At 46.7% G+C, this 19,996-nt stretch overlaps 1 protein-coding gene across 6 annotated transcripts in view; it reads right to left on the bottom strand.

The window, feature by feature from the left end:
* l3mbtl1 (L3MBTL histone methyl-lysine binding protein 1) overlaps positions 1-19,996 on the bottom strand; it is a 108,703-nt gene that overhangs the window by 71,801 nt on the left and 16,906 nt on the right. For 4 of the 6 annotated variants that reach the window (XR_005461427.1, XM_038803447.1, XM_038803446.1 and 1 more), the window contains exons 2-4: positions 12,217-12,387; positions 10,796-11,004; positions 6,598-6,748 (exon numbers count right to left, since the gene is read on the bottom strand). Coding sequence is in view for 4 of the 6 variants with exons in the window: in XM_038803447.1 (XP_038659375.1) it covers positions 6,598-6,748; positions 10,796-11,004; positions 12,217-12,352 (496 nt within the window). In the remaining 2 variants the exon portion in view is untranslated. The remainder of the gene's footprint in view (positions 1-6,597; positions 6,749-10,795; positions 11,005-12,216; positions 12,388-19,996) is intronic. The other 2 variants (XM_038803448.1, XM_038803450.1) reach the window with 1 other exon arrangement.

Genomic DNA, 19,996 nt, shown 5'->3' on the forward strand with positions numbered 1-19,996 from the left:
ACCTCCATCTGTTGCCTTTGTCTCAAACTCCTTAATATCTCTGGACAACAAAAATCTATCAATCATAGCTTTAAAATGAACACTTGATCTGCATCAATTTCCATTCGTGGAAGAGAGTTTCAAATGTAGAAACGTTTCCTAATTTCACGGTTGGAAAGCCTGGCTCAAATTGTTACACTATTCCATCCAGTACTGGACACCCCACCCACCGGAAGGTTTACTCTCTATGTACCCTATCTGTTTTGCTTAATACCTTGGAGTCTTTGGTCAAACCACTGTTTAGCTTTCTAGATTAATACAACTGTGCAATTTGTGCAATCGTTCCTTGTAAGTTAGACCTTGAAGTATAATTCTGAAAAACCGACACTGCACTCCCTCCAATGCCTATATATCTTTCGGAAGGCATGCACGGTGCCAACAACTCACAGTTGTCCTGGTGTCGACGAACCAGGGTTTTCTTTAGCTGAAGCCTGAGTAGTTTGTTAGGCAATACTTTTTTATACAGTAGATAAAGTTTGAAATCTAAGAGAATAAAGCCACAAAATGGTTTTAAACAAACCAAAAAACTTAACAACACAAAGTCAGAAAAGTCAAACCTTATAATCTAATATTCAGAACTAACATGACGCAATTATGAATTAACAGGCAAACGTTGGTTGAACACATCACACTACACATTAAATTGTGAATGCAACCAAGACAAATTCCTTGGATTTCTCTTAATTCCCTCAAAAGCCCTTCCGACCCAAACAGCCTCTGCGACTGCTGACCTCCCAATGGTTCAATCTCGTCTCTTGAGCATGTGTTACATGGGATTCACAAAACTGTATTCCTGCCTCTAATGTCCAGCACAATTCCAGCTCTTTCACACAGGGCACTGCTCCTGGATTTCCCCAAACTCCAGTCCTCTGACTCCAGCACACTTTAAATAGCACAGAAGGTCTCTTTGAGCCCCTGCGGGCAACATGGTGTCATAGTGGATAGCACTGCTGCCTTACGACACCAGGGACCCGGGATCAATTCTGGCCTTGTCTGTGTGGAGTTTATATGTTCTCCCTGTGTCTGCGTGGGTATCCTCCGGGTGCTCCGGTTTCCTCCTACAGGCCAATGGTAGATTAAGTGGATTGACCATGCTAAATTTCCACTTCATGTCCAAAGATGTTCAGGTTAGGAGGGGTTATGGGGATAGGGCAGGGAAGTGGGGCCAGGGTAGAGTGCTCTTTTGATGTTCGGTGCAGAATTGATGGGCCGAATGGCCTCCTTCTGCACTGTAAGAATTCTATGATTCTAACTGTCCCGGCACAGAACCAGCAACCTCCACCTTCTCAGCTCCCCAGGAATTGTCCTTAGTCCAAACTGCACCAAATGGCTAACAGGATTTCCCGGTGAGCTGCAAACCACAATGAGGTCCAAACTGCAGCCAACAGCAGCACCAAGTGGCTCTCAGGGTTCCTCCAAGCCTGACTGTCTGCAGTCTGTTAAATGCAGCACCTTTTCCGTGTGGAACCTCTTCCCAAACACTCAGACAAATTGAAAGCAGAGAACCTTCTTCAGCTCCACCCAACTCCATGATGATGTAGCCCTTGGGGGATCACAATGCTTTTAAACTTACTGAACTTTAGCTTCTAAAACAAACCATCTCTAGACTGTACTTCTTTGCAAACAAACTGTAGACAGTCTCCAGCTCAGTAAACCCACCTGCAGTTTTATGGCTTTTTCCCTTCTATTCTGAACTGCCATTTTCTTTCAGGTGCCCCAGCAATCTCCAAGGCCCTAAATGTTAGTTACTTTACCTTCACAACAACAATCTTCCCAGAACTAAACACTGCCCCTAAAATATTAACATGAACGACGAACTAGATATTTGTCACATAGTTAAGCTGCATATTTCTAAAAGTCACAAACAGAATGATTATTTTAATATATTTGAACAATGGGGCTTCCATGATTTATAATACAATTATGTAGAAATGATTGCTCATGGAGAAATAAATACTGTGGATCTATTCTCGCAGTAAATTCTCCACCTGGCAAAAACTTTATTTGGGGATATATCTTCGTTTTGCTATGTTTCTTCTCTTCAAACCTTCCACCATATGTCATGAAAATGTATGGAACAAAATGTCAAAGAAAAGATTATCGAGCCCATCAATGTTTATTCTGTCTGTTCTACAATGCAGGTTTCTGCAACCCTCGCCAACTGATTAGAGGAAATGGTTCTCTGCACGCTACTGAAAAGACCAAATAGAACTCCTTATGTTGTACAATGGGCGCAATTCTCCGCACTCACGACGGGGCGGAGAATAGCGGGCGTCGTAAATTTTTACGGCCACGCTGGTCCGACGCCCTCCCGCTATTCTCCCCCCCCCCACCGCCCGCTTCCCGGCACGAATCGCTGCCCGCCGTTTTTTTACGGCGAGCAGCGATTCTCAGCTGGCCGATGGGCCGAGTTCCAAGGCCTTTACGACCGTTTTTATGAACATCAAACACACCTGGTCTGACCGTTCGTAAAAACGGCCGTAAAGTCCCGATCTGGGGAACCATGGCACCGATTGGCACGGCAGTACCACGGCCGTGCCAAGGGTGCCATGGGCCCGCGATCGGTGCCCACCGATCGCGGGCAGCGGGTACTTACCCCGCGCACTCTTTATCCTTCCGCCGCCCCGCTGTATCCATTCGTGGGGCGGCTGAGGGGCATACCAGCCCGCGCATGCGCGGGTTTCACGCAAATGCGTGATGACGTCATCCGCGCATACGTGGGTTGGAGTCGTCCAATCCGCGCATGCGCGGCTGACGTCATCTGACGCGTCAGCCGTCGCTAACTCTGGCTAGCGGGCTTAACGAAATTCGTTAAGCCCGCGATGCCGGAGTTCACGGCCGCGGGATGCTAGCCCCGACTGGGGACCAGAATCGGTTCCCGGTCGGGGGGGCGGAGGCTGGTGTCAAACCCGCCCGTTTTTGACGCCAGCATCACGATTTCTCCCGGGTGCGGAGAATCACGCCCAATGTTTCCGAAGTAAATCTAACAGAAAAATGTTTAAACAGAAACTCTATGATGAATTGTAATGTATTACTTCTGACATGATTCGTAACTTTGTGCAAGTCAAATGTTCTATAAACTGTTTACATACTCTTTTTACTGGCAGTTTAGAAAATTGACTATCTATGGAACTTTAGTGGGAAAGTCCCACAAGGTGACCAATAGGACATCACAAGATTACATAGATTACATAGAATTTACAGTGCAGAAGGAGGCCATTCGGCCCATTGATTCTGCAACGGCCCTTGGAAAGAGCACCACACTTAAGCCCCACACCTCCACCCTATCCCAGTAACCCAGTAACCCCACTTAACCTTATTGGACACGAAGGGCAATTTAGCATGGCCAATCCACCTAATCTGCACATCTTTGGACTGTAGGAGGAAACCGGAGCACCCAGAGGAAACCCACGCAGACACGGGGAGAACGTGCAGACTCCGCACAGACAGAGAATCCGGGAACCGAATCTGGGACCCTGGCCCTGTGAAGCAACTGTGCTGATCACTGTGCTACCTTGCTGCTCTAAAGATGATGTGTCAATGGCTCACTTCAGGGTGATCTGAATGGTGGGTAAAGAAGTTGGCCGGAATTCTCTGGCCACCATGATTTATTTTTCCCATCGGCAGCGCACCCCGCCGGCGGGTTTCCCGGAGGTGTGGGGTGTCTTCAATGGAGAATCCCATTGACAAGCAGCGGGAACAGAGGATCTCGCCACCAGCGAACGGTGCGCCACTGAGAAACATACAGCTGGGGGACTGGGAGAAACCAGCCAAAGATTAGTGAACTCACAGATATAAGTGCAAGCACAGCAAATAGATAAATGGGCTACTGCAATAACTATGCCGCACGATACTACAAAAGTATTTGCTGTGTACAATGTTCCTATATATGTGTTTGAATTTGCAGTGCACCGCAGTGGGTTTAATTAGGTGATTGCATATAGATGGAGTAATACAGCCAAGTTCTTCTTTGGCCTCTTTCACAGAATTGGTACAGGCACAAAGGGCATAGCTGCCTCTTTCCATGCTGTATAACTCTGTGATTCTCCCTTCTGCACATTCTGGGAGTAGGACAAGGGAGGTAAAGGCACAATACCAGTGAACCAATACTACAGTCAACAATCTGCTGCCCACATTTGAGTTTTGAGTTTTAACACCTTCCTCTACTTCTTCATGATGAGCTGCAACGTCAGCCTCCTCTGGAATCATGATGTGATGGGAACCTTGAAGACATGGATGCAGTAGAACAGGGGTTCTCAACCTTTTTTAACCCATGGACCCCTTTTCCTCTTAATTTTTTTTTGTGGACCCCCATAGCCATTCCACAGAAAAAAAGCTTCTTATATGCGTGGCAAACTAATCCTAAAGTCCATCTACCTTACCGTGAGGGTTGGAAACGGATTAGCGGTATTTTCGTACGTTGCCAAACTTATTCTAATATGAAAAGTAATGAAAAAAACTTTTTACTGACTAAATTGAATTAAATTACTCTAAAAATAACCAATTCATATCAAATATACACAGTTTCTAGTGATTACTGTGTTAAATCATTCATTAAACTTGTCAAGGAGAAACGTGGCATAAGTGTCAGGTCAACCGTGGGTATTTAATAAGCTGCTTCTGTCATTAAAGGTCCTCCAGGCTGTTCCTAGGGGACAATAGCCCGGGCAATCTTCAACAACAACTGTCATTAAAGCACAATAAACCCATTTGTCATCAACCGGTATGGATTTTTTTTTCTCAGAATACAGTACCACAAAAATAAACACAGCAAATGCACCTTTTTGGTTCTGAGCCCCTTCAGCCCTCAAGGTAAATTAGATAGATTATAATCTCTCTTTGACCTTTGTCAGTGCGAGAGAGAGAGAGAGAGAGAAAGGTGAATATTCATCATGAAAACAAACATTTTTTTCTTCTACTTGATTCTCAGTAATAACAATTGTTCTGAATTGCTCTATGGACCACTAAAATATCACCGTGGACCCCCAATTCGGTATTTTTTTGTGTGGACCCCCAGTAATGTTACATGGACCCCCAGGGTCCATGTGGACCCCGGTTGAGAACCACTGCAGTAGAATAATGCATGGCGATATGAGGACATGATTTTATTCAAGTGATATTGGACATTCTGCCACGAACTGTGGATTATATCACAAAGAAATTGTCCAAGCAGTGTAAACAGCGTAAGAAGCAAATGGTTCTAGATCACAAATACATGCTTTAAAGGAACTGCATATATATAAAATTGCAGTACGTAATATACAATGTGCAATGATAATGCTTGAGACTGTAATCACAGAACTTGGTTCCAGAAGACCATGAAATATTGACTGGAATCGACAGAGTCTAAGTTGGATCATTGTTTCACAACATGGAATGCTGCAGCTTCACTTCCTTCTCACCAGACTACTTACTGTCCTTTGGTACTTTGGTGTCTGACATTGCCACCCTGACCAAAGTAACTTTTTGTCCAGCTAAATGTTAGATAAATGAAAAAATGAAATGAAAATCACTTATAGTCACAAGTAGGCTTCAAATGAAGTTACTGTGAAAAGCCCCTAGTCGCCACATTCTGGCACCAGTTCGGGGAGGCTATTACGGGAATTGAACCGTGCTGCTGGCCTGCCTTGGTCTGCTTTTAAAGCCAGCGATTTAGCCCTGTGCTAAACATACCCTTTAAACATTCATTCAACCATAAAAATTGCCTTCTGAAACTTTGTTTATACTTCTACAGAAAATGTTTATCTACTCATATGGTAGAATTCTTAATTTGGTTCTTAGGATTAAATGTTTGTCAATTGCATGATCAGAATTTTTAGAGCCACTAGGATTATTTAGGTTTCTCCTTTCTATCTTGTGCCATTCATTTTCTGCTGTGAACCAGTTGTACAGTACAAAGGAATATTCATTTTCACAGATCAAGCAGCTTATTTCTGATCATTAAGTAGGTACTTAAATTAATTATAACTGACTCCAGATTGTATTCATTCTCCGTGGTCTTTGGTGTTGTGACAAACAATATAGCAGGAAATGAGAGCTGGTTCATTGAATTATCCACTGGGGAACTGAGTCATTTTGACTTGGAAAAGGAGTGGTCTCTGGTGGTTGGTCTAGCATTAGGGTGTTACAATCTCCGTACCACTGGGCAAGGAAGGGAAAAATTGCCCACGACTTCCAATCTTTATCCAAGAGCGCCTGCTGGACTTGCAGGCTGGGTGAAGGTACATCTAGATTCAGCCAAAATGTTCCTTTGCGGTACAATGGGCTGCAGATGTTCACTGTTGAGGCACGAACAATAACAATGACACTGTTATGACATTTAGGAGCAAGAAGAAAATTGTGGAAAAAAGTTAAAGGACTGGTGATTTTTCACCTTCCACCTGCAGAAGAGTCTAACATTTGCCTGGAAGACTAACTGAAGAATAATCCCCAAAATGTGTTGCATTCTGTAACACTGTATACTATGATTGAACACAATGGCATTGGTTGCACCACTGCAAAATTGACTTTAAGCTGAAGCCAGAAGCACCAATACAGATCCCAGTAGGTATATCTTACATTGATTGGGAGTGATTGTATTCCAGTCAGCCTCATTGCAAGCATCACTCGCGGCTTTCACTGTCGTCTTTACAGATACCTCTGTCAGTGACTCTGTCACAATGCCTTCTGTGCTGACAACCTCCAGGACGCCAAACTCATTCAATCGGAACTAAAAAGTAAACAATGCATTATTTAATGCTTATCTTAAAAAAACAACGGCACTGAGAAAGAAACAATAAATGGTAGTAATCAAGTAGTATAATTGCACTATGATGTTTTGTTCCATTTAATTCCCTTTGCTCTTAAAGGGAAATTAAAATAGTCTCCAAAATTATATTTTACTTAGGGTTCAAAAAACTCACAGAAAAAGGATAAAATCAGGTTCTTGATTTAATTCCAGCCAGAGAAACAGGGAGACCACACAATTAATGCACATGTAACCAATTTAGTGCAGCTACTTCCTGCTGTTGTCAGTATACATATATATTAACGGAGATCATAGTGTCACGGGAAAGCAGAGGCAGAAGCGGTATTATTGTTGGACTAGTATGCAGTTCCTTCAAATCCTACTATGGCAGGTGCTGGAGTTTGAATGAGATAACAAACATGAACAAGTCTATAACGAGAAGTCTAATGATGGCCATGAAACAATTGTTTCACTAATGTCCCTTCAGAGAAGGAAACCTACTCTCTTTACCTAGAACATAGAACAGTACAGCACAGAACAGGCCCTTCGGCCCTCGATGTTGTGCCGAACAATGATCACCCTACTTTAAACCCACGTAACCCGTATACCCGTAACCCAACAATCCCCCCATTAACCTTACACTACGGGCAATTTAGCATGGCCAATCCACCTAACCCGCACATCTTTGGACTGTGGGAGGAAACCGGAGCACCCGGAGGAAACCCACGCACACACAGGGAGGACGTGCAGACTCCACACAGACAGTGACCCAGCCGGGAATCGAACCTGGGACCCTGGAGCTGTGAAGCATTGATGCTAACCACCATGCTACCGTGAGGCCCCCTAGACTGATCTCCCAGACCACAACAATGTGGTTGACTCTTAGATGCGGAATTAGGGATGGGCAATAAATGCTGGTCAGTGCCACCTACATTCTGTAAATGAACTTTAAAAATACAGCACAGAAGGTGGCACATTCAGCCCAATGTGTCACTGGTTCTTTGATCAGTCCCAATCCTCTTTCTCCATAAGCTTGCTTATTTTCTCTTTTGAGAGTTACTACTGAATCTGCTTCCATCACCCCTTCAAGCTGTGCATTCCAAATTATAGCAACGTAATAATAATAATTCGCTTATTGTCACAAGTAGGCTTCAATGACGTTACTGTGAAAAGCCCCTAGTCGCCACTTCCGACGCCTGTTCGGGGAGGCCAGTACAGGAATTCAACCCGCGCTGCTGGCCTTGTTCTGCATGACAAGCCAGCTGTTTAGCCCACTGTGCTAAACGAGCCCTGAACCAACTTGCGGTGTAAATAAAACTTGTCAATTATTGTATCCTTTGGTTCCAGTGGAAATATTTTAGGCCCATAAAAGCATCAAAAGTATTGGTGATTCTTTTATGCAGAGTAGATTTGGCACTGTGACTCATACATAATCCGCAAAGATCATTCTTACTTTTACAGACAACTCCAGTTTGAGAAAAGCACCTGTAACCCTAATAAACATCATGCAAAGTGAAATCAAACTACCCTGGTAATCATACATCAAAACCATAAAATGGGTTTCACCAATGATTTTTTTTCATTAACAAAACTAAATTTTTAAAAGTGGCTGAGATAAACTTGGTCAGATATTTTGGGCCAATTTTTCTGCATGTTGCTCTTGGACAGTACTTATTCTCCAGGTGCAAAGCATAAGAAAAAGTTTTTATAGCCTTTACAATGCCTGAGGTTTTAAAAGATACCACCCACTGTCATCCTCTCCCCCTAACCAACCCCAGAGACACAACAAGACACCTTCAATAGGCATTTGCCAGGTGCCTCAATGGAAATAAGGTAGGAAGAACGCTTTCTCAGCTACTACTTCAATCTCCTGGCATTGCACGTGCAAAACAAAGGTATTTCAAGAAGTTGACAACAGGAATACCTCCTCCTCAACTCCCTCAAATTAAAGAATTTGAGGAGAATTGGCAACAAAGGAACTTCCGGGGGTGGCACGGCAGCACAGTGGTTAGCACTGCTGCCTCACAATGCCAGGAGGACCCAGGTTCGATTCCGACCTTGGGTGACTGTCCTAAGATGTGCAGGAAAGATGGATTGGTCATGCTAAATTGCCCCCTCAGTGTCATGGGATGTGCAGGTTAGGTGGGCTTGTGGGTTGTGGGATAGGGCAGAGGAGTGGGCCTAGGTGGGGTGCTCTTTCAGAGGATCGGTACAGACTCGATGGGCCGAATGACCTCCTTCTGAACTGCAGGGATTCTATGACCTTTAGGTCTTGTGAACCTCCAGTTTCCACTCTCCAACATCAGAGGAAAGACAAAATGCAGGGTCATTCTTCAAAATCGGTGCTGTCCAGTGAATTTTATATAGCCCTATCAAAAGCAGCACTTTGCACTTAGATCATTTTCATGTTGCTTTAGGTGATCTCCTGTATTAGAAACTCTCCAGTTTCATGCATAAGCAACCATCCCATGGTGCTTTGCGTGAATATGCAATTCGGCAAAGTGGTGACATCATGACATCATTATCTCTAAAATGCTTTCAGAATCCCATCCACAGCTGGTCAAGACATTTATTGAGGTGTCCACAATGCTCCAGTAATCAAAATCAAATTGGAAGGCCAAGTAAAAGTGGGATCTTTGCTCCAATCACATCTGAAAACAAGGGTAATGTTTATTGGGAGAACTGCCAGCAATTTAGGAACATAGGAACAGGATTGTTCTGGCACTCACTGAGGTCCTGGCTGATCTGTGGCCTATCTCCATATACCTGCCATTGGCCCATATCTTTCAATGACTTTGGTGAACAACAATCTATAACAATCTCAGTTTTAAATTGAACGATTGATCCAGCGCCAATTACTATTGGAGGCAGTAAGTTCTAAACTTCTACAACCCTTTTGTGTAGAAGCATTTTTTAACTTCACTACTGAGAGGTCATGCTCTAACTTCTAGGTTGGTGACCCTGGAACTATCGTCGATTGTCATAAAAACCCGTCTGGTTCACTAAAGCCCTGTAGGGAAGGAAATCTGCCCTCCTTGCCTGGTCTGGCCTACATGTGACTCCAGACCCACAACAATATAGCTGACTCTCAACTGCCCTCTGAAATGGCCTTGCCAGCCACTCAATTCAAGACCAATTAGGAATGGGCTGGCCTTGCTGACGATGCCCACAACTCATCAAAGAATAATAACAAAAGAAAAACTGTCCGTGTAATTTTAGTATCATTCTGGTAAATCTGAATGTGGCAGAACCTATGTTCCAGTATTCAGGAATATTGCCCCAATGTAACAGTCTCTTTAGTTTAGTTTCCACATCTTTGGTAAGCAAACTCAGCTGCTGTTTTTCTTCATAGAATCATCGAAACCCTGCAGAGCAGAAGGAGACCATTTGGCCCATCATGTTTGCATCAACCTTCCAAAAGAGCACTCTATCTTGGCCAACTCCCCCACCACGCCGTAACCCCACCTAACCTTTGGACACTAAAAGGCAATTTAGCATGGGCAATTTAACTAACTTGCACATATTTGGACCCTGGCAGGAAACCGGAACGCCCAGAGGAAACTCACGCAGACAAAGGGAGAATGTGCAGACTCCACACAAACAGTCACCTCAGGCCAAAATTCAACCTGGGTCCCTGGCACTGGGAGGCAGCAGTGCTAACCACCGTGTCACCCTGCTATTAGCATCGCCATTACCGCTAATGGAATTCTTAATTTGTGAAATTTGGATCATGTTTATCTCTGCTGGCCACACATCCACACAGCCAGCTGTCACTCATAAGCAGGCTCACACCGACAAGATAACAATCAAAACTGGGAGAGATATTATCCAGCCACTATACTTCCATGGGAGGTGTTGCCTCACAGAGAAGCAAGAGGGGAAAAAAACATCAAAGACTGAGGGAGAAAGGGAAACATTGCTGCAATAGAAAATACTCTATTTGCTTCACCAGCTGTGCCTGCTATTTCACACATTTTGGAGAAAGGACCAAAGAATGAATATCTTGTCATTTCAATCAGGAAAGCTAACCTTCAAGTTGCTCCCAGGTAAGGTGGCAATGCCGTCTTTCCATTCCAAAATACTGGTCACGTCATATTTGTGCACTCCTGTAATCTGTGGACTAATTGCTGCAGTCACTGGCACGGTGTTGTCTGACTGTTCCACTGTGACTGGCAAAGAAACACCTTGGCTTTCTCTGGAGAAGCTCTGAGCTTTTCGATTACTCTCGGCTATATTGACTGGAAGTTATATTTGAAAGAAAGCAGACAAGCAAAATCTGGCAATTTATATATATATTACATTTCACCACCTTATAACAAATGTGCATTCCTTGGCATCTACAAACATATAAAATAAAACTGTAATAACAGCTGTTATACTGAGTGAGTTATACCAATATCATAATTATTTTGTCGTAACAGATTTAGTATCGACTTTACAATAGTTACAAACATGACTGGATTTAAAATGTATTTTGAAAAGCTATTTATCGTTGTTTTGAAACAAACCAATATAATTCAGGTCGCTAATGTTTAAAGGCATTTTTAAGCTTTATACTTGATGGCTGATATAAATATATTTGATTGGGGTATTCAGTTTGCTTTGACCTAGACCAATTCACATCATACTGAACAGGAAATGCTAAATGTTGTTACTTTCCTAACTTGGCAACTCAACACAAGCCTACTGTACACCTCATAGTGTATTTTTCTTATTTTATCCACAGGAACATTTCTCCCAATTGCACGATGGATTCCTCCTGTGCCGATGGAGAGATAACTTATCAACAAAGTTATTCCAGGCTCCCAGTCCCACGTGCAATATGATGTGTAGTCAATTCTTTCTTCACACAATCCTCACAAGTTGATGCCACTTAAGCAACAGCCTAATATTCTCATACTCAGGGAGTCATAGCTTACAGGCAACGTACAGCACCTTCCAAACCCGTGAACATTACCATCTAGAAGGACAAGAGTAGCAGACATATGGGAACACCACCACCTGGAAGTTCCCCTCCGAATTACACACCATCCTGACTTGGAAATATATCGCTGTTCCCTCCCTCACTGTGGCTGGGTCAAAATCCTGGAAGTCCATCCCTAATAGCACGGTGAACGTACCGACGGCAGAGAGATTGCAATGGTTCAAGAAAGCCACTCACCACCACCTTCCCAAGTGCATTCAGGGTTGGGCAATAAATGCTGGCCTGGCCAGCAACACCCACATCGCAAGCATGAATTAAAAAGATCTAGAATATTGGAATGAGTGGAATTCAAAGCTTACAGATCCATATTTGAATAATTTTAATGTGCTCTTTAATAATTTGTCAAATATGGCAGACTGATCCACCTTACGACAATTAAATCAAACAAATATTGTTGAGTTAAATAATTTAATTTTGCAATCCTTTTTATGTACAGATGTCCTTTATTATTCACACAGTAGCATACCTGGAATAATGAAGGCTTTAGTTGACAGGCGATCCTTTTGAGGAGGGCTGTTGCTGGTTACCACGTGTAAGGTGACTTCTCTCTGTGCAGTCACACTGCTAGGCACCAGAACCTCCAAACCCACTCTGTTATTCATTCTACTAATGGTTCACCAGCTGATTGCACCAGATTCTGGAGTGAAGTTTGAAAAGATTCAACAATCAGTCTTGCTCACAAGGTCACAAGTTGGGAATTGGTTGTTCCTTTGTTTGTAGCTTGCTATTGTGATGAATGTACAAATTTAAGATGTTGTACTATGTGTATCTGGTGCAGCAATGGTTAAAAGCCTGGATTAATGTGTGTATGTACCTGCTGCAGTAATATTTTTTTAAATCCTGGTTTAAAAGACAAGCAGACACTGTGACAACAGAAGGGGTAATTAAGGCATCGTAGAAATTAGATCATCCTTATTTCAAAGGGTTGACAAAGGATCATCTGGACTCGAAACGTTAGCCCTTTTCTCTCCCTACAGATGCTGCCAGACCTGCTGAGATTTTCCAGCATTTTCTTTTTGGCTCCTTACTTCAAACCATGCTTATGTGATAAAGGACAAGCCTGATGGATTTTTGTTATGATTTTTGGGGAGTTGATAATTAGAGACATTGGGTGCAATCTAACTAAAAACAAAGTCCATTCTGGACGGTATTAATAGGGTCATTCCCGCCGCCTGTAGCCACCCCGGGAGCAACACAGCTACAAATGGCACTTTGATTTTTTTTTTAGTGCCGTGGTGGGGAATGCACCCCCGAGGTCGCATTCACAGTCATTTCCTGCACTGACGGACTCTGGCGAGCACTACTCCTCTGTGCAGGAATAGAGCGGGACGACATTTGTAAATAGTGTGCCGATCTCTCGAATCCAGGCCCAACACGGACCCCACCCACCTTGTAAGCTATATTTTTTGTGCTGTTAGAGTTTAATACTGTGTTAATAATAGTTTATTTACTATACCATGGTTGGAATACTCTGGTCATCAGGATTCATTTTTCCCACTGCCCCGCCAATGGGTTTCACAGCAGCCTAGGGTGATTTCAATGGGAAATTCCATTGAATTGAGAAACACAGCTGGGGAACCGGAGAATCCCACCCATATCCCTATTTGTGCACGGAGTCCTTCCTCGAGTGAAGTATTTTCTCCTCAGCTTTACAAATTAAAAAAAACATTGAGATTTCTGTCCGGTATCCTTGCCAATTTTGGGGTCTGGTCGAGGGTCGCAATACTATGACTATTTCATTTCTTCACAGCTTCAAAAATCACCGTATCCGAAGATTTCAAAATTCTTTGTGGATAATCACAATTTCCAAAAGACAAGGGCCGGGATTCTCCATACTCAGCGGGGCAGGTGTGTCCAGGCGTGAACCACTCCGGCATCAGGTCGTCCCAAAGGTGCGGAATTCTCCGCACCTTTAGGGGCCAAGCCCTCACATTGAGGGGCTATGCCCGCGCCTGAGTGGTTCCCACTCCGCCGGCTGGCGGAATGGTCTTTGGCGCCACGCCAGCCGGGGCCAAAAGGACTTCGATGGCCGGCGTAAGTCCGCGCATGTGCCGGGGTGTCAGCGACTGCTGACATCATACCGGCGCATGCGCAAGGGAGGGGGTCTCTTCCGCGTCTGCCATGGTGAAGACCATGGCGAAGGCGGAAGAAAAAGAGTGCCCCCACAGTACAGGGCCGCCCGCCGATCGGTGGGCCCCGATCACGGGCAATTCCACCGCGGGGGCACCCCCCCGGGGTCAGATCGCCTCGCCCCTCCACCCCCCCCCTCTCCCCCCCAGGTCCTTGGAGCCTGCCCCCGCCACCAATCCCGCCGGTCAGTTAGGTGGTTTAATCCACGCCGGCGGGAGAGGCCTGTCAGCGGCGGGAATTCGGCCCATCGCAGGCCGCAAAATCGCCACGGGGGGCCCGCCGACCGGAGCAGCACGATTCCCGCCCCCGCCGAATCTCAGGAGGCGGAGGATTCAGGACAGGGCGGGGGCGGGATTGACGCCGGCCCCGGGCCATTCTCCGACCCCACCGCAAAACTCAGGAAGGGTTTCAATTTATTATAAGATTAAAAATGGAAAGTTAAGGAAATGCTCAGCAGGCCTGGCAACACTGGATGAGGGAGAGAACCGGAGCCCTCACTGTCATCAGAGTCAGAATATGGGCTGTGTCATACCTGCAGCAAGGAAGCCGGCTTTGGTGGTGGTCTGTGGAGGAGCTTTTGCGAAGTGAAGCTGTCTGGGAAGAGTGTCTGTCCTGCAGTCAGCATTGCAGTGAAGCAGTCTGGGAAGAGTGTCCTGCAGTCAGCACTGCAGTGAAGCAGGCTGGGAAGAGTCTCCTGCAGTCAGCATTGCAGTGAAGCAGTCTGGGAAGAGTGTCCTGCGGTGAGCATTGCAGTGCAGCAGACTGCGAAGTGTGTCCTACAGTCAGCATCGCGGTGAGGCAGTCAAGAAAGAGTATCCTGCAGTAAACATCACAGTGAAGCAGTCTGGGAAGAGTGTCTTGCAGTCAGCATCACAGTGAAGCAGTCTGAGAAGAGTGTCCTGCAGTCAGCATCACAGTGAAGCAGTCTGAGAAGAGTGTACTGCAGTCAGCATCACAGTGAAGCAGTCTGAGAAGAGTGTCCTGCAGTCAGCATCACATTAAAGCAGTCTGGGAAGAGTGTCCTGCAGTCAGCATTGCAGTCTGGGAAGAGTGTCCTGCAGTCAGCATTGCAGTCTGGGAAGAGTGCCCTGCAGTCAGCATCACATTAAAGCAGGCTGGGAAGAGTGCCTGCAGTCAGCATCACTGTGAAGCAGTCTGGGAAGAGTGTCCTGCAGTCAGCATCACTGTGAAGCAGTTTGGGAAGAGTGTCCTGCAGTCAGCATCACCGTGAAGCAGTCTGGGAAGAGTGCCCTGCAGTCAGCATCGCAGTGAAGCAGGCTGGGAAGAGTGTCCTGCAGTCAGCATCACCGTGAAGCAGTCTGGGAAGAGTGTCCTGCAGTAAACATCGCAGTGAAGCAATCTTGGAATGGTATCCTGCAGTTAACATCGCATTGAAGCAGGCTGGGAAGAATGTCTTGAAGTCAGCATGACAGTGAAGCAGGCTGGGAAGAGTGTCCAGCAGTAAACATCGCATTGAGGCAGGCTGGGAAGAATGTCTTGAAGTCAGCATCACAGTGAAGCAGGCTGGGAAGAGTGTCCAGGAGTAAACATCGCGGTGAAGCAGTCTGGGAAGTGTCCTGCAGTCAGCATCACAGTGAAGCAGTCTGGGAAGAGTTTTCTGCAGTCTGGGATGAGTTTCCTGCAGTCAGCATTGCAGTGAAGCAGTCTTGGAAGATTCTTCTGCAGCCAGCATCACCGTGAAGTAGTTTGGGAAGAGTATCCTGCAGTCAGCATCACAGTGACGCAGGCTGGGAAGAGTGTCCTGCAGTCAACAACAGAGTGACGCAGTCTGGGAAGAGTGTCCTGCAGTCAGCATCACAGTGAAGCAGTCTGGGAAGAGTGTCCTCTAGTCAGCATCACAGTACAGCAGTCTTGGAAGAATGTCATGCAGTCAGCATCGCACTGAAGCAGTCTGGGAAGGGTGTCCTGCAGTCAGCATCACAGTGAAGCAGTCTGGGAAGAGTGTGCTGCAGTCAGCATTGTTGTGAAGTAGTCTGGGAAGAGTGTCCTGCAGTCAGCATCACCGTGAAGCAGTCTGGGAAGAGTGTCCTGCAGTAAACATCACAGTGAAGCAATCTTGGAATGGTATCCTGCAGTTAACATCGCATTGAAGCAGGCTGGGAAGAATGTCTTGAAGTCAGAATCACAGTGAAGCAGGCTGGGAAGAGTGTCCAGCAGTAAACATCGCATTGAGGCAGGCTGGGAAGAATGTCATGTAGTCAGCATCACAGTGAAGCAGGCTGGGAAGAGTGTCCAGGAGTAAACACCGCAGTGAAGCAGTCTGGGAAGAGTGTCCTGCAGTCAGCATCACAGTGAAGCAGTCTGGGAAGAGTGTCCTCCAGTCAGCAACGCAGTGCAGCAGTCTGGGAAGAGTGTACTGCAGTCAGCATCGCAGTGAAGCAGTCTGGGAAGAGTGTCCTGCAGACAGCGTCACAGTGAAGCAGTCTGCGAAGAGTGTCCTCCAGTCAGCATCGCAGTGCAGAAGTCTGGTCAGAATGTCTTGCAGTCAGCATCGCAGTGAAGCAGGCTGGAAAGAGTGTCCTGCAGTCAGCATCAGAGTGACGCATCTGGGAAGAGTGTCTTGAAGTCAGCATCACAGTGAAGCAGTCTGAGAAGAGTGTCCTGCAGTCAGCATCACATTAAAGCAGTCTGGGAAGAGTGTCCTGCAGTCAGCATTGCAGTGAAGCAGTCTGGGAAGAGTGCCCTGCAGTCAGCATCGCAGTGAAGCAGTCTGGGAAGAGTGAAGCAGTCTGAGAAGAGTGTCCTGCAGTCAGCATCACATTAAAGCAGTCTGGGAAGAGTGCCTGCAGTCAGCATCACTGTGAAGCAGTCTGGGAAGAGTGTCCTGCAGTCAGCATCACTGGAAGCAGTCTGGGAAGAGTGTCCTGCAGTCAGCATCATAGTGAAGCAGTCTGGGAAGAGTGCCTGCAGTCAGCATCACTGTGAAGCAGTCTGGGAAGAGTGTCCTGCAGTCAGCATCACTGTGAAGCAGTTTGGGAAGAGTGTCCTGCAGTGAGCATCACCGTGAAGCAGTCTGGGAAGAGTGCCCTGCAGTCAGCATCGCAGTGAAGCAGACTGGGAAGAGTGTCCTGCAGTCAGCATCACCGTGAAGTAGTTTGGGAAGAGTGTCCTGCAGTCAGCATCACCGTGAAGCAGTCTGGGAAGAGTGTCCTGTAGTAAACATCACAGTGAAGCAATCTTGGAATGGTATCCTGCAGTTAACATCGCATTGAAGCAGGCTGGGAAGAATGTCTTGAAGTCAGCATCACAGTGAAGCAGGCTGGGAAGAATGTCCAGCAGTAAACATCGCATTGAGGCAGGCTGGGAAGAATGTCTTGAAGTCAGCATCACAGTGAAGCAGGCTGGGAAGAGTGTCCAGGAGTAAACATCGCAGTGAAGCAGTCTGGGAAGAGTGTCCTGCAGTCAGCATCACAGTGAAGCAGTCTGGGAAGAGTGTCCTCCAGTCAGCATCGCAGTGCAGCAGTCTGGGAAGAATGTCTTGCAGTCAGCATCGCGGTGAAGCAGTCTGGGAAGTGTCCTGCAGTCAGCATCACAGTGAAGCAGTCTGGGAAGAGTTTCCTGCAGTCTGGGATGAGTTTCCTGCAGTCAGCATTGCAGTGAAGTAGTCTTGGAAGATTCTTCTGCAGCCAGCATCACCGTGAAGCAGACTGGGAAGAGTGTCTTGCAGTCAGCATCACCATTAAGCAGCCTTGGAAGAGTATCCTGCAGTCAGCATCACAGTGACGCAGGCTGGGAAGAGTGTCCTGCAGTCAGCATCACAGTGACGCAGGCTGGGAAGAGTGTCCTACAGTCAGCATCAGAGTGACGCAGGCTGGGAAGAGTATCCTGCAGTCAGCATCACAGTGACGCAGGCTGGGAAGAGTGTCCTGCAGTCAACATCAGAGTGACGCAGTCTGGGAAGAGTGTCCTGCAGTCAGCATCACAGTGAAGCAGTCTGGGAAGAGTGTCCTACAGTCAGCATCGCAGTGAAGCAGTCTGGGAAGAGTGTCCTGTAGTCAGCATCACCGTGAAGTAGTCTGGGAAGAGTGGCCTGCAGTCAGCATCACATTGAAGCAATCTTGGAATGGTATCCTGCACTTAACATCGCATTGAAACAGGCTGGGAAGAATGTCTTCAAGTCAGCATCACAGTGAAGCAGGCTCGGAAGAGTGTCCAGGAGTAAACATCGCAGTGAAGCAGTCTGGGAAGAGTGTACTGCAGTCACCATCGCAGTGAAGCAGTCTGGGAAGAGTGTCCTGCAGTCAGCATCACAGTGAAGCAGTCTGGGAAGAGTGTCCTCCAGTCAGCATCACAGTACAGCAGTCTTGGAAGAATGTCATGCAGTCAGCATTGCAGTGAAGCAGTCTGGGAAGAGTGTCCTGCAGTCAGCATTGCAGTGAAGTAGTCTTGGAAGAGTCTCCTGCAGCCAGCATCACCGTGAAGCAGACTGGGAAGAGTGTCTTGCAGTCAGCATCATCATGAAGCAGCCTGGGAAGAGTGTCCCGCAGTCAGCATCGCAGTGAAGCAGTCTGGGAAGAGTGTCCTGCAGTCAGCATCACCGTGGAGCAGTCTGGGAAGAGTGTCCTGCAGTTAGCATCACTGTGAAGCAGTCTGGGTAGAGTGTCCTGTAGTCAGCATCACCGTGAAGCAGGCTGGGAAGAGTGTCCTGCAGTCAGCATCACCGTGAAGCAGTCTGGGAAGAGTGTCCTGCAGTAAACATCACAGTGAAGCAATCTTGGAATGGTATCCTGCACTTAACATCGCATTGAAACAGGCTGGGAAGAATGTCTTCAAGTCAGCATCACAGTGAAGCAGGCTCGGCAGAGTGTCCAGGAGTAAACATCGCAGTGAAGCAGTCTGGGAAGAGTGTCCTCCAGTCAGCATCACAGTACAGCAGTCTTGGAAGAATGTCATGCAGTCAGCATCGCAGTGAAGCAGTCTGGGAAGAGTGTCCTGCAGTCAGCATCACAGTGAAGCAGTCTGGGAATAGTGTGCTGCAGTCAGCATTGCAGTGAAGCAGTCTGGGAAGAGTGTCCTGCAGTCAGCATTGCAGTGAAGCAGTCTTGGAAGAGTCTCCTGCAGCCAGCATCACCGTGAAGCAGACTGGGAAGAGTGGCTTGCAGTCAGCATCACCAAGAAGCAGCCTGGGAAGAGTGTCCTGCAGTCAGCATCGCAGTGAAGCAGTCTGGGAAGAGTGTCCTGCAGTCAGCATCACCGTGAAGCAGTCTGGGAAGAGTGTCCTGCAGTCAGCATCACTGTGAAGCAGTCTGGGAAGAGTGTCCTGCAGTAAACATCACAGTGAAGCAATCTGCGAAGAATGTCCAGGAGTAAACGTCGCAGTGAAGCAGTCTGGGAAGAGTGTACTGCAGTCAGCATCGCAGTGAAGCAGTCTGGGAAGAGTGTCCTGCAGTCAGCATCACAGTGAAGCAGTCTGGGAAGAGTGTCCTCCAGTCAGCATCGCAGTGCAGAGGTCAGGTCAGAATGTCTTGCAGTCAGCATCACAGTGAAGCAGGCTGGAAAGAGGGTCCTGCAGTCAGCATCACAGTGACGCAGGCTGGGAAGAGTGTCCTGCAGTCAGCATCGCAGTGAAGCAGTTTGGGAAGAGTGTCCTGCAGTCAGCATCACTGTGAAGCAGTCTGGGAAGATTGTCCTGCAGTCAATACCACCGTGAAGCAGGCTGGGAAGAGTGTCCTGCAGTAAATACCACCATGAAGCAGTCTGGGAAGAGTGTCCTGCAGTCAGCATCACCGTGAAGCAGTCTGGAAAGAGTGTCCTACAGTCAGCATCACCATGAAGCAGTCTGGGAAGAGTGTCCTGCATTCAGCATCACAGTGAAGTAGTCTGGAAAGAGTGCCCTGCAGTAAACATCACAGTGAAGCAATCTTGGAATGGTATTCTGCAGTTAACATCGCATTGAAGCAGGCTGGGAAGAATGTCTTGAAGTCAGCATCTCAGTGAAGCAGGCTGGGAAGAGTGTCTAGCAGTAAACATCGCAGTGAAGCAGTCTGGGAAGAGTGTCCTGCAGTCAGCATCGCACTGAAGCAGTCTGGGAAGAGTGTCCTGCAGTCAGCATCACAGTGACGCAGTCTGGGCAGAGTGTCCGACAGTCAGCATCG

This window comes from Scyliorhinus canicula, chromosome 7 (assembly GCF_902713615.1).
Source record: "Scyliorhinus canicula chromosome 7, sScyCan1.1, whole genome shotgun sequence".
NCBI lineage: Eukaryota > Metazoa > Chordata > Chondrichthyes > Carcharhiniformes > Scyliorhinidae > Scyliorhinus > Scyliorhinus canicula.